Source organism: Orcinus orca, chromosome 19 (assembly GCF_937001465.1).
Source record: "Orcinus orca chromosome 19, mOrcOrc1.1, whole genome shotgun sequence".
NCBI classification, from domain to species: Eukaryota; Metazoa; Chordata; class Mammalia; order Artiodactyla; family Delphinidae; genus Orcinus; species Orcinus orca.
This window is the reverse complement of record NC_064577.1, coordinates 37,594,298-37,621,928: the sequence shown is the minus strand read 5'-3', so window position 1 is coordinate 37,621,928 and position 27,631 is coordinate 37,594,298. Positions and strand designations below refer to the sequence as shown.

The following is a 27,631-nucleotide window of genomic DNA, read 5'->3' as shown; positions in this document are numbered from 1 at the left end:
AGATAGCTAGTGGGAAGCAGCCGCATAGCACAGGGAGATCAGCTTGGTGCTTTGTGACCGCCTGGAGGGGTGGGATAGGGAGGGTGGGAGGCAGGGAGACGCAAGAAGGAACAGATATGGGAACATATGTATATGTATAACTGATTCACTGTTATAAAGCAGAAACTAACACACCATTGTAAAGCAATTATACTCCAATAAAGATGTAAAAAAAATAAAAATAAAAGAAATAAAAGTATAATGAGCAACAGAAAAATGCATAGTATCCCCCCACGAGATAGTCATTCATTACAAAGGGAAAAATACTAACTTTACAGTGGAGAAACCTGGCAGGCATCACATTAACCAAGTGAAAAAGCTATCACCATCATCTTGTACCCCTAATATGGTATACTGAGAAGGGCACAGTATCACTTCTGTGGAATTACTGCAAAAAATGCATAACCTTTAACGAAAAAACATCTGGCAGCTCCCTTCTGAGGAACATTACACATAATAACTTACCAATACTCTTGTGTCAAGGTCATGAAAGACAAAAACTGAGGTGCTCTCACACACTGGAAGAGACTTTAAAGAGATATGACAGGGCTTCCCTGGTGGTGCAGTGGTTGAGAGGCTGCCTGCTGATGCAGGGGACATGGGTTCATGCCCCGGTCCAGGAAGATCCCACATGCCGCAAAGCAGCTGGGCCCGTGAGCCATGGCCGCTGAGCCTGCGCGTCCGGAGCCTGTGCTCCGCAACGGGGGAGGCCACAACATTGAGAGGCCCGCTTACCGCAAAAAAAAAAAAAAAAAAAAAAGAGATATGACAACTATATGGAATGTGGAAATCTGGACCAAAAAAAGGCGGCATAAATGAGAAAATAAGTGAAACTGGAATAAAATCTGTAGTCTGTATCAACGTTAATTCCTAGTTTTGACACTGAACAATGGTTATGCAAGCTGTTAACGCTAGGGGAAGCGGGGGAAGGATATGTGGGGACTCTTGTGTACTGCTTTTGCAACTATTGTGTTAAGTCTAAAATCAAATTTCATTCATACACAAATCTAGGAGTTTTCCTTAGATCAAATTACTTAAAACAAGAAATGTTAATACTCATAAAAGCCCGTGACCTTTTGAGAAAAGTAAAAATATGAAAAAAATAAATTAAAAGTGGTCTTGGAATTCAGAAAGAAAAGAAATTAATTTTGGTGTTCAGAGAAATAGGAAAAAGGAAGGAATTATGAAGAGAGATTTGAGCTAGGCTCTAAGGAAACAGAAGATTACAAAAAATGACAGCTTTATCCTCATTACAGAATTAAAGGGGGTAACTCAAACAGCATTTTCAACATCTTTGTGAGTTAAACCTCTAGTCCGACCTTTCCATTTTATAGTGGCCCAGAAAGGTTACCTTACTTATCAAAGTTATCAGAGCCACATGGTCTCCTAATTCCCAGGAATATTCCATAATGTCACACTTGCTCTGGCTGTGCTGTCTTGAGAGTTAGAAGCTGCTTTTAAATTTTAAAGTCAGCTACACAACTGCTCGAGGGGCCCTGTGGTGCCCTATTCGGGAATTCAGAGCCTAAAATGCCAGAGGTGATAAAAGGGGATACAACCCCTTCGTTCAGCCAATGCAAGGATCCTTATTACAGAGAACAAACTATGCTGAAGCTACACCCCAAATTCTCACTCATTTTCCCTTTTCTGTCTTTTATACTTACCAATTTATCATTCCCATGATCTGTCTTCACCTCAGAACTAAGTGGAAGAAATAAGTCTGTTGTGTGCTCTGGGGGAGGCGCCTCTCCAAGAACTATCAACCCCTGCAGGACAGAGAGAAAAACAGCTTAAGTGGTGTAAGTTACAAATTTAATTTAGTAGTTAATATCAAGAGTTAGGGGCAGGGTGGGTCTGGTTTACCAGAGGCCTTTTCCTTTATCCTATGGTTCTGAAACAAAATATACCACCAGCAGCTTTGCTCTTCCAAGAGTGATTTCAACAAAAGGCCCTAGCAGTAGCCATGAATACAGCCTAAGACTCAAACCCAAGCTTCCCCTTTCTTCCACTTGAATGTATGGACCTACATGGCTTGTAGAATCTTTTATTCACATCTTCCAGATGTGGGATCTTTATCAGAGTATGGTATTTTACACTATATCACCAACCAGACTATACCATATTAACAATAGCAATGCAGTTTTTCTACTTAACTTGATCAAAAATGTGGCTTAAGAATGACCAAACTAGAAGTGCTACAATTATAAATGATGAGCTAAACCAACTATCTCTGAGCAACCACAACCACCGGGTGAAACAAAGGTGGAACAGTCTCTACAGTCAGTATCTTAGAAACCAAAAACTTAAAACTGTTCCAAAGACACCTGTTTCTCACAAGCATAAGCATTACTCCAGATTAGGTTCCTGCTTGACAATTTCAAGCTCAGATTTTACATTCACCCCAGAAAATAAAAAGATGTAAAAAGAAATTTTAAATGACTCCACAAATCCTCTCCATAGCCAGCATGGGCCCAGCTTGGTGAAGACAGAAGTTAGCTTACTATGAAAAATAAACAAAAACCACAGACATGAATCTCCCATCAACGCAAGTAGAAGTGACCAAAATCCAGTTATGACACTGTGTAACAGAAAGACTGGGATGCAGGTGCTCTTTGGTTCTCTTTCTCTGGTCTAGAAAATAAGGAGATCTGACTGATAAGAAGCTCTTAATGGAAATTTTGTATTAGAATCACTTGGGGGAAACCTTATCAAACTATACTTGCCCAGGTCCAACATCAAATCTACTCAGAATCTCTGGTAGGTAGGGAGGTAGGGAGGTAGGGAGCTGGGTATTCTGTTTTTAAAAAGCTTCCCTGGTAAGTCTTAATGCAAGCTCTAAACTGAAAAATACTAGACTCAATCATCTTGACTCAGCATCAGAATCCCCCAGAGAACATCCTAAAATATATCAACAGATTTCAGGGCCTAAAAACTTTGACTTATCAATTTGAGCTCCCTAGGCCATTATGACATAGGCTCTTGTGAGCCAATGAACCAGATGATCCTGTCCCTGTGGTTATTTCTAATACAAAAATCTCCGTGAAATAGGAGATGTAAGAGATAGGGGGTCCAGTAGTGGTTAAGAGGGACCGATGGAATTTTACCTCAGTTTAAAAGGGAAGAAAAACAGGACACCCCCCCCCCCAACCGTAAGAGAAACAACAAGTTTCCTATTCTGGAATAAGACTATACCTAGGCTATGTAGAAAATGAAGCAGAGACTCTGCAGAAAGAGGGAGAGGTTATTAAGAAAGCAAGAAACATTTGCCCTAGCTTTCAAAATGGGGTTTCTCTGGATAAAAGAACTTCTTTTTCACTGTTGTGGCCTCTCCTATTGTGGAGCACAGGCTCCGGACGCGCAGGCTCAGCGGCCATGGCTCATGGGCCCAGCCGCTCCGCAGCACAAACCTATGTCCCCTGTATCAGCAGGCGGACTCTCAACCACTGAGCCACCAGGGAAGCCCTGGCTAAAAGAACTTCTGCAAAATATTTTCTTGTTTCAATCAGAAGCATAAAACAGACCTCACAAACTTTTCCATTTCAAAGTAAAAACTGTTTGTAAAAAGCAGCTATTTTGTACAACATTCCCTTCTCAGAATATTGCATTCAACATCTTCTCTGCTTAAGAGCCTAAACCACCTCCCCATCTCCTATATAAAGCTAGCCCAAACTCATCTTGGCATAGTCCATAATCCATCTCCACCTTATCTATTTCCAACTACTTTCTCCAAATATTGTTACACTAACCGCATTCTCCCCTAGAAAATGTCTGAATATATATGAAGTTGTTGTTGAGAGCTGGGGGTTATTACAAAGTAGTAGGTAAAGAAATGCAACTAAAGGTTACAATACTACCCACTACCTGTTCTTATGTCTTTGTTTATACTGATTCTGCCCTTCTCTTACATTTATCTATCCAAAAGGTTATGATTCAAAAAGCTTGTCAAGGCCAAGTCCCACCTCCTTCCAAGAAAATGTCCCTGGTTAAACTGAGCCCCTTATTTTCTTTATCCACATTGCCAGACTTCCTAAAGCATGGTGATTTTATCTTACATTCTGTATATTTAAATCTCATTTCCAGAGCAGAACCTTAGGCCAAATTATTTATTTCATTTATTGTTGCCTCAATTTGTCGTTTAAATGTTAACTAATGGTAAGATCCTTGAGGACTTAGACAAAATACAAATATATTCGAATCTCCCATATTCCCTAGCAGAGTTATACACCAAGAAAGGAAATGCATAATAATTATTTTTGACTTTTATGTTTAAAACTTTTTGCCCTTGAACGAGAAAATATTAAGTTTATATTAATTATAGCTAGGAGCCTAAATAAATCCAACTATTAGGTATAAAGTTACTCCCTCAATTTTTCTTAGGTGAGAAGGTAAGTCAGGATAAAACAGCCAATATTTTCCAAAGGGAAATTTTTCTCCTTAAACTACCAAATAATTTCTAAAAAACACCTTAGAGACTACAAAGACACCCTCCTGTGAAAGCTTTAAAAGACCTCGTAGGGACCATTTATTCCCCATCATTTTATAGACCCAGGGAGGATGCAGGTCGAAGGTCATGTCAATAGGCCAATCCGTGGCAGAAGGAGGGATAAAAGCTGGGTTAGTTAGACCCAGCTAATCTTTGTTTTGGCTTTCATTCATTCAAATCAAGCCACTGTGTCTCCATTCATCAAACATTTTTTAGGTGCTGGGGATACAGGAAAGAAAAAAGACATATCCTTCTCCCTACTCCTATCCAAACTCATCCCTCAAAGTGCTTACAATTCTAATACTGGGACAAAGACAGAATATCAACAATATAAGTAAAATTTATGTTGCACATTAGAAAGTGTTAAATGCTAAAAAAACTGAAGGACAGTGAGCGGATAATAAAGTGGGAGTAGGCACTCTTTCATATTAGGCGGTCAGGGTAAAATGCACCGAGAAGGTGGTGTCTGAGCAAATACTGGAAAGAAACTTGGGAACAAACTTTGGGAATATCTGCAGGAAGAGCTAATGCAGCAGTTTCAAGGTTGGAGCCAGCTGGATAACTTTAAGAACTGTAAGGAATTTGGTATGGCTGAAGGAAAATCAATGAGTGGAGTCTGAGGCAGAAGCTCAAGGCAGAGGAGGTAAGTGGGGGTGCAGGGCCTTGTAACTCCCTGTCTTTCAGCTTTTATGTCCAGATGGTAAATCACTGGAGAGTTTCAAGCAGAAGGGAGCAATGATCTGACTTATGGTTTAAAAGGATCAATTTGCTATTGTGTTGACATGTGGACGAGTGGACAGTAAATAGAGGAGCAGAAAGAACCGCTGTTGGACCGAAGTGGTTGGATTCTGTATATATATATATATATTTGAAGACAGAATCAATCAGTTATGCAAATATGCTTCCTGGGATGTGAGGGAAGAGAGCAGTCAGAGAGTTAGTAAAGGTTTCTGGCCTCTGCAACATTAGAGCTCCTATTAATCTGTTGAAAGGTCTTTTCAATGTGCATTAGTTTTAATCAAATCTATTTTTGCAAATATTTACTCAAGTGCTATGCTGATTCATATGCTACCATTCACCCATGCATTCTTGCCCTGACCCCCAAAACTCTGTTCGTTCATTATAGCATACAAAACCAACCATTAAATCCTTTATACTGTACCTCATACCAAAAAGGATGAAAGCAACTAAAAGGAAGATGAGCAAATAAAAAGCATACAAACGGCTAAAATCTGTTCATTCAGGTGACCTTTATTGAGTGTCTACCACATGCTGGGTGGTGTGAAACCCTAAGAATAAGAAAATAAATAAAATACATTCCACTCATAAGAAGCTTACTACCTTGGTCTACCTCAGACAGACAGGCAGGCGAAGTATGACAATGACAGTGCTATAACAGAAGTTTAGAGAAGATGACGTGAGAGCAGAAAAGAGGCAGAGCTTAAGGAAGAGACTGATGGAAGTAAGGCTTTATGGAGAGGTCTACATGATTACTTAAATTTTCCTAAAATATACTTAATAAATATAGTTAATAATCACGAAAGGAAAGGTCATTATTAGCAAAGAAAACTCCATGAAGTTCCACTCCACACTTGTCATGGCAACCCCAAGCTGGGATTCCCTAGCATTCGGGGTTTATACTGGGTCAGCATTACATGGCTGTGACATTAGCCACAAGCAGCAATAACCTCAAGGCTACTGCACTCTAAGCCCAAGGTAAAAAGGCCAGGAGAGTCTGCCCACCCTTCACTATCACTTCCTAAAGTCAGAACCAGGACCATGCCTGGACTGTCCAGGCCTAGAGAACTAAACACTACAGAACACAGGACTACAGAAATTGGGAAGGGTCACAGTTGCATGAAGTCGTAACATATCCTTACAAATTATTCCTCTCTGGAAATACAAATCTGTCCTACATTTAAAAAAGGAAAAAAAAATGAAGTAAAACTGAAAAAGGAAGAAATGGTAGAAGAAATTGTGCTAAGCCTGATTATAAAACAGGGCCAAAGCAAGCAAGCAAAAAGAAAGAAAAGAAAAAACTAAGTTGTATGCTTGGGTCAACTGCTTTCCCTTTAACAATTTCAGGCAACACATGGAGTCAAAGTACAAGGAAAAAAAAAAACCCACCTCTTCATCTGTAAAACAAAATTAAGATGCAATTTCACATACTCACTTTCCTACTTCATTCTAAATAGGTCAAGCTTTCCTACCCATCTTAAGATAAATCAGTGACCTCACTGTAAACCAGCACCACAAGATGGTCCTGGGCTACCTAGACTAGACATGGCTGTCCATAATGCCTTATAACTATGAAGATGGAAACTTCAACTACTTTACATCAATTCTGAAGACAGGTATTCTAGGTTACTGCTGTTCCCATTCAGCAGCTTTTCTATCCAGAAGTTTCATTGTTCTTCCATCTCTCATTCCCCGTAACACTTCCATCCTTAGTTAGCAGGTGCTGTGCAATCTGACAGATCAGTCAAAAGAAGGGATAAAAAAATAATATAATGTTTTGTACTAGACATGGATGTTGAAGATTGCGTGTTAAGAGAAAGACTGCGTGTTAAGAGAAAGAAGTCTCCTTTAGCAACAGAACCCTCTTGGTCCCTGTGCATTCCCCCCTCAGTTTTATTTACCAGGTGTGAAATTTCAATAAATATGCTCAAGAGAAATGATGAAAAGGATACAACAGCAGAATATGTTAGACAGAAAATGCTTTAGGGTCAGATAAATAGCCCTGAGTTCAAATTTAGCTCTGCTTCTTACAAGCCTGTAAGCTGTTGCTTTGTGCATTAAATAACACACATGAATGTACCTGTATATAGTCCACACTCAAGGTTCAGACACTGTTTTCCTTTCTCATTTTAAGACATGGGAGCATCTTTTTTAAAAAAGCTGACTGAATATGAAAGTTAAAACGCAATAGTGTTCCAGATGGTATGTCTTAGTTTAACTGAAATCACTTCTTAGTGGCACATAACAATGGTGCAGCTTACAATCAACAGCATCTTTGAGTCTATGAAATACAGTAGTTTTATAATGAGGAACTAATATAACATAAACACATATATAAACACACAGTACGTATAATTATATATGTATATATAAAATAGATAAAGCAACAAATATGACTGACTACCATTCTAATAATCTCAGTTGTTACTAAGAGACTCTAGTTCTCAAATATGAAAATTCTCTCTTAACTATTGGCTATAAAATACCAGACACTGGAGAGGTGTCCATGACAGAGGAAGACTGTTTTTCTCCTCAGGATAGGCATATCCAGTCATCTCCCAGATATTCTTTATCAACATTCCAGCTCATATTCTACAAATATCACTTAATTTTCTTTGTGAAAAAGAGCTAAGCATAATGTTTACCATCCTTGGTGAATATTTTTAGATTTAATTCCTCATTTGTGCTAGCTAATTTTTAAAGTTAGGATTTAATGTGTTCTCTATCCTAAAGGAACAAATTATTATTACTATTTTTTTAAGGTAAGTCCTCTGGACTTTGCCCTCAATTATAATATGTTCTACTGAACTTCTGGAGAATTACATATAAGCCCATTTGGGGAAGAAGCTCAAAGAATGCTCCAGTGAAATGTTTGGAATAAAAGCTTACATAATATACAAGGGAGGCTGCAGGACTTTTACTTCAAACTCTTACCCTTTTGTTCATCTTGTCAATTAGTCATCCTTTAACTCTTGGTCTACTAATTAATTTAATGTATGCAGTTCACGGTACATAGCAATTTTCTTAAGGCTTTGATCAGCACTAAGGCAGGACAAAAACGTTGTGACACTTATTTTTAGGGGCAGTAGATGCTTCATCTAGACCCACATGTTCAGTCAGGGAAGTCACTGCATCAAGCTAACACAATAAGTACCTTGCAAGAACATAAGCACCAAGAAAGGAGGATTTTTATTTACTGTGACGCCACTAAGGAGAACAGTGCTGGTACACAGCCGTCACTCAACTATTTACTGAATGGATTTCTTTTCCATGTACATTTTCCCCCCAGTCAAACTCCAAATAAGCAGAGGACATTTTTCAGAAGAAGAACTATACAAGTATCACTGTTAAAGATAAAAGCTGTATCGTTAAGAGTCAGTCCACTGCAAGAAGGAGAACAAAGGAAAATGAAATCACCAGTGTCTAATCTTGCCTGAATGATCTTTCAGGAAAAACTTTATTTTTCCTCAAGAAAGCAAGGGAGGCTTAGCAGTAAAACAGAAACGCCATCTAAGTAAAAAAATAAGATGAAAACACAGTCATCACCACTTTTCCATAAATATAACAAATATGCAGGTATGGTCAATGGCTTACATTAAATAGTGCCTTTTTAAAAATGTTCCCTGTTAGCCCAGATATTCAAACTGTTTTGTTCTAAACCCATGAGCTAATCTAACATTATATTCTAACAGTGTTGTCTGCATTATGCTAAGTAACACCAGGCTCTTAAACAAATTAAACCGCTATATCAGATCATATTAAACCATTCTCTCTGACATAGTTAAGAGTTACTGAGGGATGGGGAAAAGGGGATAATGATAGTTTTTAGCTGAGCTGAAAAAGACCAGACACTTATCCCTTACCTTATTAGCACGTATCTGTTTGTAAATATCTGTTTGCTGCCGAATTCGATATTCCAAGTCAGAAACATGAGCCTGAAGCCAGTTCCAGCGGCTGACAATAGCTGCTCGGTCTGCAGCCCATCTCCATTCTGACCTGCGCCTCCTAAAAGGAAATAAACTGAGTGAAATCCAAGAGTAGCAGCAACATTTATACTAAATGGGAGTGGGATGGTTTTAACGTCTAAATGCCCTTATACAGAACACTCTAGTGTCAAGAAAAACTTAAGACTATATGTATGTTTATGTATGTATGTCACAGGACACACATGGATAAAACTCTTCACATAGATACTTCCCAAATTAACTAGCTGAAACTGCCTTCTAAGTATCCTGATCCTGTCTGTGGCAGTTTTTCTGAATTGCCTTAATTTCTCAGGAGATAGAAATATTTTCTACTTTAAGACATATAAAGGATAAAGATTACGTTATCTACATAGAAAATCCAAGACACCACAAATTATAAAGCTAACCAAGAATTCAGCAAAGTTGCCGAGTAAAGATCAATGTACCAAAATTAACAGTGTTTCCAAGTGCCAACAAGTAGAAAAGACTCATTTTTTTAAACTATTTACAACACTAACAAATGCTAATATTATACACAAAAGATCTTTGCAGAGAAAATAATAAAACCAAAAGACCTACATAAATGGTGAGATAGATTTTAAGATGGCAATTTTCACATCTACCTACAAATTCAAATAAGCTCCAATCAAATCTCCCATAGGGTTTTTTGTTTGTTTGACTGAGCTGCACGGCTTATGGGATCTTAGTTCCCCAACCAGGGACTGAACCCGGGCCCTCTGCCGTGAGAGCGCGAAGTCCTAACCACTGGGCTGCCACGGAATTCCCCCCACCACAGGGTTGTTACTGGAAACTTACAAACATCCAAAAATCCACAACAGTGGAGGGGAGGAACACCACTAGAGAAATTCTAAAGAAAGTATGCTGAAAACTCACACTACAGACTTAGGGTAAAGCTATGGTGATTAAGGCAGTCTAGAAAGACAAAAAGACCAGTGGGACAGAATACAGAACTCCCAAACTTAGAACTGGATATATAAAAGAGATGGGCATTCAGAGCGGTGAGGAAAGACTGAATTATTCAATAAATGGCATTGAGATGCCAGTTCTTTACGTGAAAAAGTAAAATTACTTCCTTTCTTTATGATATAATTCACTATTTTTGGAATTCCTAAATCTGAAAAGTCAAACTTAAATAAGATTATCTTTGGAACTTCAGGGCAGGGAAGGATTTCTTAAATAAGACACACAAAAAAATTAGCTAATTTTCAACATACTGCAAAAGATTTAATAAAGTTAAAGGCAAGCTACTAGTTGGTAAAGATATCTGTAACACATAAAACTAAAAATAACACATCAGAATATATAACAGAACTCCACCAAAGAGGTTTAAGAAGAATATAATCTAACAAAAGATGAATAAATTAAAAATTCACATAAGAGAGATCCAAATGGCCACTAAATACATAAAAATATGCCAGGTCTTGTTAGATTCTTGGTTAAAATATTAGTAGGTCAAATACTAAGAAGTCATTTCAAACCCAGATTGGAAAAACCAAGTGTTAGTGAGATGTGGGAAACAGTAATTCATACATTTCCAACAATAATAAAAACTGGCACCACCACTTTTCAAGAGTAATCTGGAAATACCTGGCTAGGTGGAAAATGTGTATACCTAGCCATCATGAAATTCTATTTCTGAGAATATAACCTGCACATCTGCATGAAGAAACAGGTTCACTGCAATAGTTGGTAATAACTAAAAATTAGTTACAATTTAATTTGCTAAAGTAGGGAAATAGATACACTATAATTTACTGGATTTTTCTATAGCAATAGAAATATATTAACCAAACTATCTGTATCAACATGACAATATCTCAGAAGACAATGTTGAATGGAAAAACATAAAAACTAATAATAAGCTAAACAAAGTAAGTACTACTATAGATATAAACAAGTAGTAAAGGAATTTAATGGAGTATTGTTTATCAATTTAATTATTACTGTATGTCTCAACACGACTAACTCTCAACAATGTGGAATGGAAAAACTACATTAAAACTTTTTAAAAAACCCAAAAAACAATAATAAGAATTATTGGGACTTCCCTGGTGGCACAGTGGTTAAGAATCCACCTGCCAATGCAGGGAACATGGGTTCGAGCCCTGGTCCAGGAAGATCCCACATGCAGCGGAGGAACTAAGCCCATGCGCCACAACTACTGAGCCTGTGCTCTAGAGCCCTCGAGCCACAACTACTGAGCCTGTGAGCCACAACTACTGAAGCCCGTGCTCCACAACAAGAGAAGCCACCAAAATGAGAAGCCTGGACACCACAACGAAGAGTAGTCCCCACTCGCCACAGCTAGAGAAAGCCCGTGCGCAGCAACAAAGACCCAACACAGCCAAAAATAAATAAACAAAAAATAAATTTATATATATATATAAAAAAACAACTGCTACCAATACATAAATAGTAAATGCATAAAACTGATAAACAACAAATTCAGGACCAGAGTGCTCCTTACCTCTGGGAAGGAAAATAAACAAGTTAGATTTTAGGGGCTTCCCTGGTGGAGCAGTGGTTAAGAATCCGCCTGCCAATGCAGGGGACACGGGTTCAAGCCCTGGTCCGGGAAGATCCCACATGCTGCTGAGCAACTAAGCCCATGCGCCACAACTACCGAGCCTGTGCTCTAGAGCCCACGAGCCACAACTACTGAGCCCACGCACCGCATCTACTGAAGCCCACGTGCTCTAGAGCCCATAGTCTGCAAAAAAGAGAAGCCACGCAGTGAGAAGCCCACACACTGCTGAGAGTAGCCCCCGCTCGCCACAACTAGAGAAAGCCTGCACACAGCAACGAAGACCCAACACAGTCAAAATGATAAATTAATAAATTAATTAATTAAAGAAAAGTTAGATTTTAGCTCTAACTGTAATGTAATGTTCAACTGCTCTTTAAAAACTAAAAGTCTGATAGAAAATGGCAACTTTAATATTAGAGGGGGTAACTGGCATCTGGTATATTCTGTAGCCAAAATATTTTATGATCTTCCACAAAATTCTATTCCAAGAGAGAAGAAGTCGTCATACTGCCCTTAGCCCCATCTCCAATCAGGTTCTACATACTCAGTAACAAACATTTTAAGTGACTGTAAGTGAAGTTTAACATAGTCCACTGATAGGGTGAAATACATTATAATAAAAGAGAACAGGGCTTCCCTGGTGGCGCAGTGGTTGAGAGTCCGCCTGCCGATGCAGGGGACACGGGTTCGTGCCCCGGTCCAGGAAGATTCCACATGCCGCGGAGCGGACAGGCCCGTGAGCCATGGCCGCTGAGCCTGCGCTCCGCAACAGGAGAGGCCACAGCAGTGAGAGGCCCGCGTACCGCAAAAAAAAAAAAAAAAAAAGAGAACAAATCTAACCATAGTAGAATTAGAAATGAGTTAATACTTAATCATACCATAATAACTAAGATCAAGGATAGCAATAGTATTTTACTAACTTCAATACATTCCAAATATAAGCCATTGAAGCCAACCATTGTGATAAAGTATTATCCAATTATTTCTCTTTAGAAACAAGGCATATAGTTCCCTAACCCTGATGGAAAAAGCACAAGATATAAAGATACTTTCTTTTTTAAGTACAATTATCTGGTTCAATATTGGCTACAGGTCTAGTACCAGCCCAAATTCAGGAAAGAACCTCAAGAGGTCAAGAATAACCTCTGGATCATTCTTGAACTATAAAAATGTCCCCCCTTTTCTAAAAGAGGTAAAGCTAGTTAACCCTCATATCCCATTTCCAACTTTCATCACTCTTCAAGGTTCGCAACCTTCCCATCTTGTAAAATCTCTTGGTTTTACAGGTTCATTTCATTTCTGAAGCTACCACAGTACCAAGTCCCCATCTACCACCAATGGGCTACTCCAATAACTCCTTAACTACCCACTCCTAACATAAATCACATATTACTTCTCCACAATAAAATCTCCTCAAACCTTATTTCTTCCTGTCACTCTTATGTGTAAGGAATCACACAGCTTCTCTGCTTCTTTACAAATCCTAAGTCTTCAAGGAAACAAAGTAGAAGGGGAGTCAAATATCATAAAAGGCAGCAATTCGAAGCCAAAAGTGATTAATAAAATTAACACAACATCCATTTAATGACAGTTTATTCCCAGACAAATCTGTTTTAACAACTGACAGTGGCTAGCCAAAATAATACTCTAATGTTGAAAACCAAAGCAAGGGAAAGATGATTTCTTGGCCAATTTACAGCACTTCCTCCTTAGTCACCCTTGGTGGACAAAGAATCCTGGCAGTCTCTCCCAATGATCCTGAACTTAGCTCATAAGCATTCTCATGAAAGTGTTCCAGGACATCAAGCACTGTGAATTGGCAGGAAAGATGAAACTTATTTGTTATTTCTGAATTTCGACACATCTTAACCGAAAGAATTTTTTCTCTTTTTCTTTCTTGTCTGAGGTCAAGGAAAAAATAAGAAAGAAACCACAACACTTTAACTGTGTGAAAACTTGAAAATATAAAAGGAAAAGAAAATTCCTTAAAACATTTCAGTTCACAAGAACTTTGGTGGATAAACACATTTTTTCTTTTGACATTAATGAACAGCCCTTTTCAATTTTCTTAAGGTCAAAACTAACAGGCTGATATACAAGTATTATTCTAAATACCAATACAAAGCCGAACGTCATGGTAATATTTTTTTGGAGATTGGCTAATAAACTAATTAAAGACAAATAAACTAATTAAAGATAGGCAGCATTAAGGGAGGACTGCAACCCCCAATTATGAACAGGTTTCATTCTACAAATACATTTGTCATATACAGTTTCTAACCAGATGTAATTTTCAGCAGGAAGTTGTCACAATGTGGTAGTTAATGAAAAATGGAAAACCCCACCCCAAGTGTCCAAAAAGTATCTTGTGTTCAAAATACCAGCAACGTGGACAGAAAGCTGAACTGTTAACAAAGGTGGGAGGTGTACAGTTAGCAAGCCTGAGGTGAGCTGTGAAGATGTTACCACACCCCAGTGGCACAGCAGAACACAAAACACAGTGCAAGAATAACAGCTTCAAGTGTAAGAGTTTATGTTTTTGTTTCCTCAACAAAAACAACATGCCACAGAAACTCAGTTTACCAGAGGTAGAGGTATATTTCGCCCCTAATATTCAAAATGTAAATTTATTACTCTGATAATTTACAGCTCAAAACAAGAGACACTGATTTAAAAGCAGGGTCATGCTTTAAATAGAACATGTGACTAAGGCTGCAGAGTAATACGCAAATATAATGATGAACTGGTTTCTACTGCAGTCATTATCAATAATGAAGAAAAAGATGTGGATTCCAACAATCCACAGGGTTCGTTCAACTCTTTCCTATTGCTTACTCTGTGCTAATAATTAGTAAAATAATTGCTCTGTGCTGTCTGTGCAGGACACTAGGATGCTTTCTAAGGTGTTGTTCTGCCATGTACTTTATGCCAGTTTGCACCAGAATGTATGTCTACATGTACTGGGCTACTTACTACCTGAATGGGAATTCATTTTAACTTGTATTTTGTTCCTTGCTTTTAGTAAATGTTTTACTGGTAAATTTTCTTTGTCTGCATGTGCTGTATAAAAATCCATTAAACTTTTACACAATGAATTGCTTTTTGGTTACCTAAATGCAGAAAGATACAGTACTAATATTTGCTTTTGTAATATCACATGAATAGTAAACTGTAATGTTGCCAGCTATGTACCAGTATTTATTTGTATAAAATAGTGTATGTTGTATAAATAGACTCTTTTTTAGCTATGTGAACTTAGAGCTTTAATAGTTCTTTTTTTTTACAGGGTTAGTAGAATATTACCACATATCTAGAACTTAAGATATTCCATGGGATCTAAGAATAATTATTTACTTCAACCAAAAAATCATTTCCTCTAAAAAAGCTCTCACATTTATAAACACTTTAAAGCTAAATAGTGGAAAGTACTAGAAAATTTAGAGTTCAGGTTACATGTTGGCCAACGTAGAAAACAAAAATGGGATTAATTTTTGTTTTTAATTCTTTAAAATCCTCTTGAATGGTAATGTTTCATTAGAAGAGGACAAACAGATCAACACAGGGACTTTGATGTAAGGAGATTTAACTTCTCTTAAATGTGAGGACCAAGCTCCTTCCATTTTTATTACAAATTAGATATTATCCATTGAATCTTCAAAGGTGTCAATGATAAAACCTTTTCTACTACACCTTAAGAATCACTTAACTTAGAGGTGGTTACCACTAACCTTACTAAAAGAAAAACAACAAGGAATGTAATTTCTAGTAACATAGAGAAAAGACAAAGATTTGCTACACCTCTTACTGCCAACATACTGTCAATGAGTTCAATAAAAGAGATTGTATTTGATAAATCCTATCTTCAATGCTGCCACAGACAGCAGGGGTAGATACTGTACTTCCTTTTTCTCGAAGATATACTGCAGCAAAAGCTGATTTACCTAAAAGTAACACTAAAGCTAGGCACTGAACCATGTCAAACACTTGACCTAGTGCTGCCTTTAAGTCACCTAGTTCTAGTCCAGGATGGGAAATCTTCAAGTCCAGTAGAACAGTGCTGGTGGATTATACTTTTCCCTGATCTAGAAATGTTTTTAAATCTTATTAAAGTAACAACAGGATGCTGCAAAGGCCTGAATGGTGGCAATTCCATCTTTGATTCTGATTTCAGTCCTATCTCCAATTCTTTCCTTTTATGCAAATAAAGATCCATTAACAAGATAAAAGTAAAATGACTGTCAGCAGCAAGTTACACAGTACAACGTTCAACCAAAAACGATCCGATAATTATGTGCTACGTCCAAATGTGCAAAATGTCTGAAACACCTACATTCTGAAATCTCTAGGATCTTTAGATGACTTATAAAAAACCAATAATGCAGACTAAGTAAAACTGAGATCACCATCAGACATCCAGAGCACACAGCTGCTAGACTCACAGTATCCAGGGTTAAGAGTGAGGGTCTCTCTGGGATAGGAACAGAAAATCTTAACATTACAAAGAGTCACATAAAAAAAATATGTATACAAGTATTAACTACCTAGCTCAAAAGCAGTGACATGCTGTACGACAGGATTGGGGGGGGGGGGACGACAAGAGTACCCACGTTACCACTGGGTTATGAAAAATCCTTTTTCCAGTTTCAGATATTAGACAGTTATTGAAATCCAATTTGCGCTCCACCAACTTCCCTTTAAATACTCATTAAAATTAGAATCTTAAAGTTTCACACAGCTAGAAACTAAGAATACAGGTTAATCTCTGAATAGCTAGAGAAGTTTCCAATAACCAAAATTTAGAAGAATCATTAAGGCAAAAAAAATAGGAACACATGAGGAAAAGGTAGATTTCTATTTCTAATCACTATATCATATACAGAATTTCTAATAACCAAAGGCAGCGAAGGCATCTATTGCCAATCCCTTCCACAAACTTAAAAAAAAAAAAAGGAGCTCATTTCTTTCCTGTGTTACAAATTTCAAATAATGAAATGAAAGCTAGATGAAAGCAGACAGAAAATTGTATTTGATATCCAAGGATATTTAGTTGGCAATGAGAAGAAGCTGAAGCATCATTTCCATAAAATGATGGAAAATGGTTTTCACTGACTGTTGAGCAAGGAAAAGGACTAAATACTGCATCAGGTTATCCAAGAAGCAACATTACTCAAAAAGGCAGTGTGACATAATCATACAGAAGATTCCTCCTCAGCCAGCACATTTGAACACCATCAAGTATCAGGAAGTTGGCCAGAGGCTGGACTCAGTAACACTTATAAAGCTCAAAGCAGGAATGTAGAGGCAACAAGGTGGACACTGAGAGAAATCATTCCATCAAGCTGTTTACCTGCATATATCAAGAACCTTTCCTCCCAGGCAATGTAACTGTCTACCTTAAAATCTCGCATAGATTCAATATTCTGTAATGACCTATATGGGAATAGGATCTAAAAAAGAACGGATATATGTATAACTGATTCACTTTGCTGTACAACAGAAACACCTTATAAGTCAACTATACTCTAATAAAAATTAATTTTTAAAAATCCCTCAGAGAGGGCTTCCCTGGTGGCACAGTGTTTGAGAGTCCGCCTGCCGATGCAGGGGACACGGGTTCGTGCCCCAGTCCGGGAAGGTCCCACATGCCGCGGAGCGGCTGGGCCCACGGGCCATGGGCGCTGAGCCTGCGCGTCCGGAGCCTGTGCTCCACAGCGGGAGAGGCCACAGCAGTGAGAGGCCCGTGTACCGCAAAGAAAAAAAGAAAAAAGAAAGAAAACAAAATCCCTCAGAGAAAAAAACAGGGAAACTATCAGAAGTAGAGTTCACTGTAAAGTAAAGGCTACAAAATTGGCCAGATACAAATAAGTGTCCCCAAACTAAAATCCTCACATCCTTACAAAAATCTGTTTTTGATAGTCCTCTCCTCCTCTGTAAAAAGCAAACAAAACATAACAAAATATTCTTCCAGTATCTCAAGCTGGAAAGCTTGTTACCCTCAACTCCTCTCTTTCTCTCACAACCATATTTAATCCACAAGAAACTCTTTTGGATCTACCTTCAAAATACATCTAATCTCAGACCTCTTCAACCAAGCAACCATCATCTCTCAGCTGGAAATGGCATCAGCCTCCTGAGTGGTCCTCCTGCCTCGGACTTACCTTATAGTCCTCTGCTCAGAAAGTTCCCATCTAACCCAGAGTAAAAGCCAAAGTTCCTACAAGGCTCCTCGCTATTTCTCATCCTCCATTCTCTGACTCAAATGAACTTGTCTTGAAACACGTTCTTCTCCCAGATATCCTTGAGCAATGTTTCTGTATTTCCCTGGGGTCACCTTATCAAAGAAGCCTACTCTGACCAACACAAAATAGTGAAGCTGCTGCCACCACCCTCCCCGGACTCTCCTTGATATATATTTATTCATTTATTGCCTCAGTTCCTCCAGCAGTGTCAGTTACAAGAGGGGCAGGAATTCTTTGTTTTATTCACTCATGTATCACAAGAAATTCTTGTTTTATTTACTAATGTAGCCCCACAAACCCAACACAGTAAGTCCCCAACACACGAATCTTCAAGTTGCATTCGCATGTCCCATCACGTTAGTTAGTTCATCTGTCTGGCGTACATTGTCACGTGTCAGCTATGATGCGAAAAGAAGAGCTACTACCCAGATATCACTGGATGTTTTCTTCAAGAAGGTAGATAGAATTGAATCCAGCAAGGAACCAGACCCTGTGCCATCAACGTCAGGCGTGAGTGAAATTGCAGCTTGCCCTCCGTCTCCTGTTGCTGACGATCCTTCAGCTCTACCACCTCCCACCTCCTCTCCCTCCTCCAGTCAGCAACTCTTCTTGCCTGTTCACTTGATGCCAGCCCCTGTATGCCAGCTGTTGTACTGTACTACTGTACTTTTCAAGGTACTGTACTGTAAGATTTAAAATGGTTTTTTTTGTGTTTTTTAAAATATATTTGTGTGAAAACTATTATAAACCTATTACAGTACAGTACAACATAGCCGATTGTGTTAGTTGGGTACCTATGCTAACTTTGTTGGACTTACGAACAAATTGGACTTATGAATGCGCTCTCAGAACAGAACTCCTTTGTATATAGGGGGCTTACTGTAGGCTCACGTGCAGCAAGTATTCAATAAATGTATGTTAAATGAATGAATATTGGTGGTAGTGGAGATGAGGAAGGGAGTATCCTATCCACAGTGGTTCACAATAGTATGTGTACAGCTGGAAAGGCAGGCACAAATCTTTACTGAGGGTTATTAGTTTATAGGTTTGATCTAATTCCAATGAAAATCCCAGACGGATTTTTTGAGAGAATTTGACAAGACTGATGGATTTGACTACCCAAATTTAAAACTTCTATAATTCAAAAAACATACCAATTAAAAGGCAAACAGAGGGCTTCCCTGGTAGCGCAGTGGTTGGGAGTCCGCCTGCTGATGCAGGGGACGCAGGTTCGTGCCCCGGTCCAGGAGGATCCCACATGCCGCGGAGCGGCTGGGCCCGTGCGCCATGGCCACTGAGCCTGCGCGTCCGAAGCCTGTGTCCCGCAACGGGAGAGGCCACAACAGTGAGAGGGCCGCGTACCGCAAAAAAAAAAAAAAAAAAAGAAAGGCAAACAGAAAGCTAGGGAAAACAATGTATACTTATGAATCAATTCAAAAGGACATATAAGCAAGTGACTACGAAAGATTTATTTATATAAAAATACACATGGCCAGTAAATACAAAACAATGGTTAAACTACATTAGTAAATCAAAGCAATAAAAATTTTAAAGGATGCCTTTTCTGCCGAGCAAATTTTAAAAGTCACATAAAAAGAACTGTATCTAATGCCTGCTAGGTTTCAGGGAAACTGCTGATGAAACAGCAGTTTCATTCTGGAAAACAATATAACATTTATCAAAAACCTTAAAACTGTCCTTATCCTATGACCAAAAAAATTTTCCACATCAGAAATTTAACCTAAGATAATAACCTGTGACATGAATCAAGTTTTACTCACAACAAAACTCCTATATAAGAGATCACAAACGAAGGTCACATTCCTGAAGTTGGTTTTATTTGCTTATAGTTGAATTTTCTTTGGCCTCCATACATAAGGATACAATATTTTTTCAATTCTTTGCCAGCAGTTTAAAATTATATACAAAGACAGGGTCTGCCAATGCTGGGTCTGCAAGTCTCTTAATGACTATTAGCTAAACAGCAGCTGATCCCTTCAGCTGTGGCACTTGATCCACAGTTCAAAATTATCCCCACCTGGTAGGTGTCATTCATTTATATTATATGTCTGAACTCCTGAAGTTACCTGAGTTGGAAACCCTACACTAGAAGTCAAATGTTAAGCCCGCAGGGCTGTCTAAACCCGTATTGTAGGGCCCCATCTCCAGAGTTTCAGATTCAGTAGGTCTGAGGTGGGGGTCCCAGAATTTACATTTCTAACAAGTTCCAAGGTGATGCTAGGTAATGCTGCTGGTCCAAAGATCACACTCTGAGAAACTTAGACTGATGAAACTTCCTCAGTGAAGCCAGAGAGGGGTCCCATGAATTACACAATTGCAGGATACCTGAATAATCCTGAGGATGCCATTTAAGGGGATGGGGTAGAGGGTCCTAAGAAAAGTTGATGGATCAAAAACCAATAGTCACCGCAGATGTCACAGCACTGACTACCCCTAATTATCAGAGGTAGAAAACCATTGCCCCTACACTAAATTTAGGAATAATCCTAGATTAAATTCTTGGTCCTATTTTTTAAATTCTACATTCTTCCTCATGGGTTTTATTTATTCTCAAAGTTTTAAATACTTCTTCTACACTTCATAACATAATACGGGTTGCAAATAAAGACTGCTGTAAAAGATACCTTATAGCTCCAATATTTCATGACCAACAAATGCGTTATTACCAGCTCTAATATTTTCTACTGAATTTGAATTCTTTCTTCAGCTAGAAACTATACATAGTAGGTAACATTTGTGGAATGCTTCCTTTGTTCTGGGCACTGCTACCAACTTTACATGAATTTCATCATTTAATCATTATAACAACCCTGAGAGACAGCACCTACTATCCCCATACTGCAGATGGAGAATCTGAGGCACTGAGGGGTTAGGTCATTTGCCCAGAGAAGAAAAAGCAAGATGTACATCTGGCTCCAGAGCCCTTAATTTTAATCACTGCACTATAGTGCCTCTATCCTCATTGCCTTTGTGTTAAAGGAAAGCTTTGTTAACAGGGAATTCAATTTAAGGTCTTTACCTACCTCTTGAACCCATTTTTCTGTTTCCATATACAGCTAAGAACTCTACTTAAAAAAGGCCAACACAGGGCTTCCCTGGTGGCGCAGTGGTTGAGAGTCCGCCTGCCGATGCAGGGGACACGGGTTCGAGCCCTGGCCTGGGAAGATCCCACATGCCGCAGAGCAACTAAGTCCGTGCACCACAACTACTGAGCCTGCGCGCCTGGAGCCTGTGCTCCGCAACAAGAGAGGCCGCGACAGTGAGAGGCCCACGCACCGTGATGAAGAGTGGCCCCCGCTCGCCGCAACTAGAGAAAGCCCTCGCACAGAAACGAAGACCCAACACAGCCAAAAATAAATAAATAAATTTGTGTGTGTGTGTGTGTGTGTGTGTGTGTGTGTGTGTGTGTATATATATAAAGGAAGCACAGACACTCCATTATAACATTAATAAAAGTATGTGACTTTGTGTGACACACAAAATAAAAACACATTAGTCCCTGCCCTTAAGAGGCAGCATGCAAAACAAAATGATACCCAATTCACCCTAAATTCAGTCTCCACAGAGAAAGGCATAAAGGTGAAAAGTCAAGAACCTGCAAGCTGTAATCCCCTGAAGGGATCATGGAGGCTGGTCTCTAAACTCTAAAGCCCAGTAGAGAAGTCCTAGGAATGTGTAAATGACCCTGCACAGCAAAAGGGAAAGAGCAGATAACCAACTGAATAACAGAACAAAAAGATCAGTGAAATCATATTTTTAAGCCTATGGCCACATATGGTTCTATTTTTTGTATTCATCATTTACTATTAAAAACCACTGCAATATATTGGTGATGTCCAAGACAAATATTATGGCAATAATATTTACTTTGCTTAAGGAAAGAACTCAGAAGTAACTGAGGAACTAAACAGAATGGAAAACAGGTCTACTCTGGGCATCTAATTGGTATGAAATTATGTTAGAAACAGATCTGAATTAGGAGGGAAAAGCAATTTGACATGCTACTGCAAAAGAAGAAAGAAGACTGGCCTCAGCAATGAACGAAAGACGAAGATCAGAGAAAACACGATAGCATCTATCTGCGTTGATTGCTTTTTAAAAATTAACAGACATTATTTCTTAGAATAGTTTTAGGTTTACAGAAAAACTGAGTGAAAAGTAGAGAACCCGTATATCCACCCCCTCAACAGTTTCCTCTATGATTATGCGTTAGTGTAATACATTTGTTACAACTGATGAACCAATTGATACATTATTATTATTAATTAAAGTCCATAGTTTACACAATAGGGTTTACTCTTTGCAGTTTTGACCAATGTATAATGACATGTATCCACTATTTTAAATATGTAATGCCAAAATCAAAGAGAGTGTTGCTCTAGCTCTCACTGTCTTTATCACAGTAATATAAACTAACTCCTAATCTCCCCCTGCCCTCATCTACTTTTCCTAATCTTCCCCATCTCAATAAAGAGCAATACCTTCCTTCAACTGGCTGAGATCAAAAAACTCACTTTCACAACCCACACACCTAACCCATGAGCAAATCCTACCTGCTCTGCTTTCAAAATATATCCAGAATAAAACATCACTCCTCACAAACTTCACCACCACCCCGACCCAAGCCACCACCCTCTGGCACCAGAGATCACAACAGCCCCCAGCACAGATGCCGCTGCTGCTGTCCAGAGCAGTCAGCTTTTCTTTCAAACTAGGTCAGATCATGTCACCCCTCTACTCAAAGGTGATACTCAGAGTAAAAGCTAAAATCCTTACAATAATCAACTAGCCTCCAAACACCCTATCTCCACCTACTCCAGTCCCCCTTTACCCTGAGTTTACCTCCTACTAGGTTCCTTCTCACTACTGAAGCTACACTGCTTTCATAAAGACCAAGATGCATTTAGCCATAAGTGCTTAAAGGTAAACAAGTATTCACATTGTGAAATGGAACATTTCTAATCATATTCATAACAAAACTGCTGTAATATTAACTGGCTGGGAAATGGGTGAGGGAGGATCCCCTATCAACACAAGGATGGTTAGAAACAGTAAATTAATCCATCCTGATAAACAACTTATTAAGTATCAAGCTTTAATGTGAATAAAGTACTTCTCCTAAATCTAGAGATCTAGATCCCAAATACATTTGCCTACACAGGGTACCACCCAAGGGCCTGGAGGGTGGGGGTGAAAGTGGGGAGGGCAGAGCCATACAACACTGTACATGGAGTAACACACCTGGTTACTCTTTATTCTCTGCAAGACAGCTACATTCAGTGGAAACCTCTTATAAAATGGGCAGAATAAGGTAATCCTCCTGCTCATTAATACAATAAAACCAAGACTTAATGTAGGAAAAGTTAAAGAAGTGTAGTTGAACTAACAATTTCAGCCTTGCAGATCAATTTGTGTGACTGCGTTCAGTAGCATCAGATTTTACTATCACTGTTGTCCATTTCAGTTCAGTTCCCAGGCTTTAAAATCCCAAAGGACAGAAAGAGATAAGCATCCTACGTGCTAGTATTAGTAATATTAGAAAGTGCTACCATTTGTTGAAACCTGAAGGGCCAGGTACTTGACATGTATAATTTTCTAATTTTAATTACAACTTAAAGTAAATACTGTATTCCAAGGCTATTAAAAAACTGAGCAATTTTGACAAAGTCACACAGCTAATCAGTGCCAGCAGAAATTCAAACTCACGTCCGACTCAAAAGTCTGTATTCTAAAATATATCTCAATAAAGCTGTTTTCAAAAAATGCTTTCTTTACAACAGACCACAGGCTTTTCTGAGTCAAAACTGAAATCGTTATGACAGACATATAAAGCACACTGGGTTCTGGACAATATACAGGAGTCCTGTCAGAATATTTTAGCAAAATAAATTAAAGGTAAAGGGCTTAAAATCTGAAAAGATTTACCTAATAAGAACTGTAATTTTTTTGCCCAACTTCAAATTAAATGAGTTTTAGGACTCAGTTTTCCACAGTCCTTTCCTCCAAGACATCTGAACACCCTAAAAAGAAATACATAAATAGCCTGGATATTTATTTCCTTTGATAAATGGAAAAAAGTAATGTGAAAATGTTTCTGGCTATACTAGTCAACAAAAAAATTGCCCACCAATGTGGAATCTAGCCTTCAAAAACTGGTCATGGTCATTACCCAACCTCTAAGCAATAATACATTCAACTGGATTATCAAGCTAATAAAGGAGGAGAGAGAAAAGCCACAGGAAATTTGAGAGGTAACTTATAATTGGCTCTCATCAGACTCACACACCGGGTCTAATCAGAGACCAGGTGACATGGTGGGATTATGCAAGCCAGTAACAACCATATTGAATGAAATGTCTTTTACAGAACACAACCACTTTCTCCATAAGAGAGTCAAAAGGTTATTTTCACTCCTCACAGTTAAACTAATGATAAGAAGGCCAATCACAGCTCGGAGTAACCAGAGTTTCTAAAAAGGAATTCAATTCTGTATTTTCTTCAGAATCTTCCTTTCCCATTAATGAGGATACTAAATTTCACGTATGAATCAAATTGAGAGAAAAAAGAAAATACAAAGTGAGCTGTAAAATCTATGCTCATGATCTGCAAAACAGATGCAGATGGGGTGAGGTGGAGAAGGCCTTCCCTAGTTCTTTTTTTTTGTTGTTGGGGGTAGGAGTTTATTAATTAATTAATTTTTGCTGTGTTGGGTCTTCGTTTCTGTGCAAGGGCTTTCTATAGTTGTGGCAAGCGGGGGCCACTCTTCATCGCGGTGCACGGGCCTCTCACTATCGCGGCCTCTCCTGTTGCAGAGAACAGGCTCCAGACGCGCAGGCTCAGTAGTTGTGGCTCACGGGCCTAGTTGCTCCGCGGCATGTGGGATCCTCCCGGACTGGGCTCGAACCCGTGTCCCCTGCATTAGCAGGCAGATTCTCAACCACTGCGCCACCAGGGAAGCCCCCTTCCCTAGTTCTTAACAGGGACCAACCAAAAGGTCCTGCTTGATCTGTCTCTGCCCATACCATCATCCCTAAGAACCACTCTCAAAACCTCTCCTGGCTCTTTTATACTCTGGCCACACTGGCGGAGACTAAAGGAGGATTCCCTGGCAGTCCCTCTCACAGATCTATTTGCCCTTTGCTATACTCATCATAAACATAATTTTAATCAGTTGATTCAAGTTTTTTTAATGGTTATTATGTTTCGAGATACTTTTGTTATAGCAGTGAACAGGACAAAATCCCTACCTAACAGGAGGAAATTTACATTCCAGAGGTAGAGAACAATAAGCTAGTAAGCAGAAGTGTGTTTGTGTGTGTGCATTAAAATGTTATTTGTGATATTAACTTGCCCTTTTACAGCTGGTGGTCAAGAATCTCTCTTTTAAAAGTGGCAGAGACCTGAACAGGATGAAGAACCAAACTCAGCTGACAGGAAACCTGTGGAAAAGCTTTCCAGGCAGAGTGTGCAGTAAAATGTACAGGCAGGAACGCACTCAGAATTAAGAGTAAGAAGACCAGTGTGGGTGGAGCACAGTGAGCCTAAGGAAATGTTTTAAGATGATACCAAGGTGGTATACAAAGGCAGATAGACCCTAGATCCAGTAGGGTCTTGTAGCCCATGATAAGGAGTTTGACTTTTAGCCTAAGTGTGCCATGAAGCCTTGGGACAAATTAGAGCAGGGGCACAAGATATTATTACTATTTACATTTTTAAGCTCACTCTTGCTGTTCTGTGAACACACTATAGATGATCAATAACAGAAGGAGACAAATTAGGAGGCTACTGAGGTTGTCCAGGCAAAAGATAATGGTTTGATGACAGCATCTGAAATGGGGAGTAGGTATTTATATTCAGAATGTAATCTGAAGGTGGAGCCAGCAAGATTTGCCAAAGGAATAGAATGTTGACACAAAAGAGAAAAAAATTTTCTTTTCCAAATTTGAACATCTGATTTCTTTATTTTTTAAACATCTTTATTGGAGTATAACTGCTTTATAATGGTGTGTTAGTTTCTGCTTTATAACAAAGTGAATCAGTTACACATATACATATGTTCCCATATCTCTTCCCTCTTGCACCTCCCTCTCTCCCACCCTCCCTATCCCACCCCTCTAGGTGGTCACAAACCACTGAGCTGATCTCCCTGTGCTATGTGGCTGCTTCCCACTAGCTAAAAAGAGAAAAATTTGATATCTGTGTCTCCCCATGAGAATGTATGGGACTGCTGCGAAAACAGGGGCCACATATGACTTACTCGGTCCTCAAGACACAGGAGCAGTGAGTATAGTCTAGTTGAATGAATTAATGAACGACCTATTACATTTCTCAAAAGAATAAAAGTACAGGCGGGGCTTCCCTCGTGGCACAGTGGTTGAGAGTCCGCCTGCTGATGCAGGGGACACGGGTTCGTGCCCCGGTCCGGGAGGATCTCACATGCCGCGGAGTGGCTGGGCCCGTGAGCCATGGCCACTGAGCCTGCGCGTCCAGAGCCTGTGCTCCGCAACGGGAGAGGCCGCAACAGTGAGAGGCCCGCGTACCGCAAAAAAAAGTACAGGCATTTACTCTGGCTGTCAAATACTGGTAGGGTGTCAGGCATGGAAATTAAGCACCTTAGGGAAAGAAAGGTGAGTTAAAAGATACCAAAACAAAAGAAACCAGAGACCCATATTTCACTGAACTTGCAAACTCACCTCAAAGTACCACCTGTCTCAAAATCGAATACACACACACACACACACACACACACACACACACACACACACACACGGCTCATTTAGGAAAAGTTAACAATATCAGAGCAACAATACTTCTTTGTGAACTACAAGATTGGCTATATTATCTGACAAGATAACTTAAATTGACAGACTTGCTTCACCAAGTAGAGCTAGATGTCCTTGGTGTCCTGTGATATACGAGGAATCTGGTAAATCTGTCATAAATCAAAATGTGTTGAACTTTTTTTTAAAAACAGAGACAAAATAAGTTTAGCGAGCAAAGAGGAGATTAGACATTATTTTTAAAACTCCTCAAAGCCTACTCTATATATCTGCAAAATTACAGGATTAAATTTCTATGCTTTTACATAAGATTCAGATTTGACTTTAATTTCCCTCTGTAGAAACTACAGAGGATTGAGATGGGGGTGGGGGAGAGGTGGGGATACACATGATGACTCTTATTTTTCCTCCAAGGAAGTTACTGGAGTCTGTAAAAACAGAACTTAGGGCAGTATTCCTTAATGCTGGCCATACATTAGAATTACCTGGGGAGGTTTTAAAAACATGAATGCTGAAGACACACCCCAGATCAATTTAATCAAAATTAACTGCCAGTAGGGCCTGAATTTTTCCTTAAATGCTTTCCAGGTGATTCCATTTAGCAGCCAAAGTTTCGAACCACCAACCCATAGCAATAAAGATTAAAGTAGAGGAATTTAAACAAAAACTCCTAAAGAAACTCAACATTTTCTGAGTCAACAAAGTTGATCCCTCATATTAACTGATGGCTCACAGTGAGCATTTTGGAGGACAGATAAAAGGAATTGTCTTGGAATAATAAAAGGTTCATTTCATACATACTTAAACAGCTCAGGTAA

The 27,631-nt window shown here is 39.0% G+C and overlaps 1 protein-coding gene across 13 annotated transcripts in view; it reads right to left on the bottom strand.

Moving 5' to 3' along the window:
• Positions 1–27,631, bottom strand: part of KANSL1 (KAT8 regulatory NSL complex subunit 1) — a 175,165-nt gene that overhangs the window by 56,774 nt on the left and 90,760 nt on the right. For 12 of the 13 annotated variants that reach the window (XM_049701421.1, XM_049701416.1, XM_049701420.1 and 9 more), the window contains 2 exons: positions 9,124–9,265; positions 1,704–1,805 (listed from right to left, as the gene is read on the bottom strand). In XM_049701421.1, coding sequence (XP_049557378.1) covers positions 1,704–1,805; positions 9,124–9,265 — 244 coding nt within the window. The remainder of the gene's footprint in view (positions 1–1,703; positions 1,806–9,123; positions 9,266–27,631) is intronic. The other variant, XM_033438977.2, reaches the window with a different exon arrangement.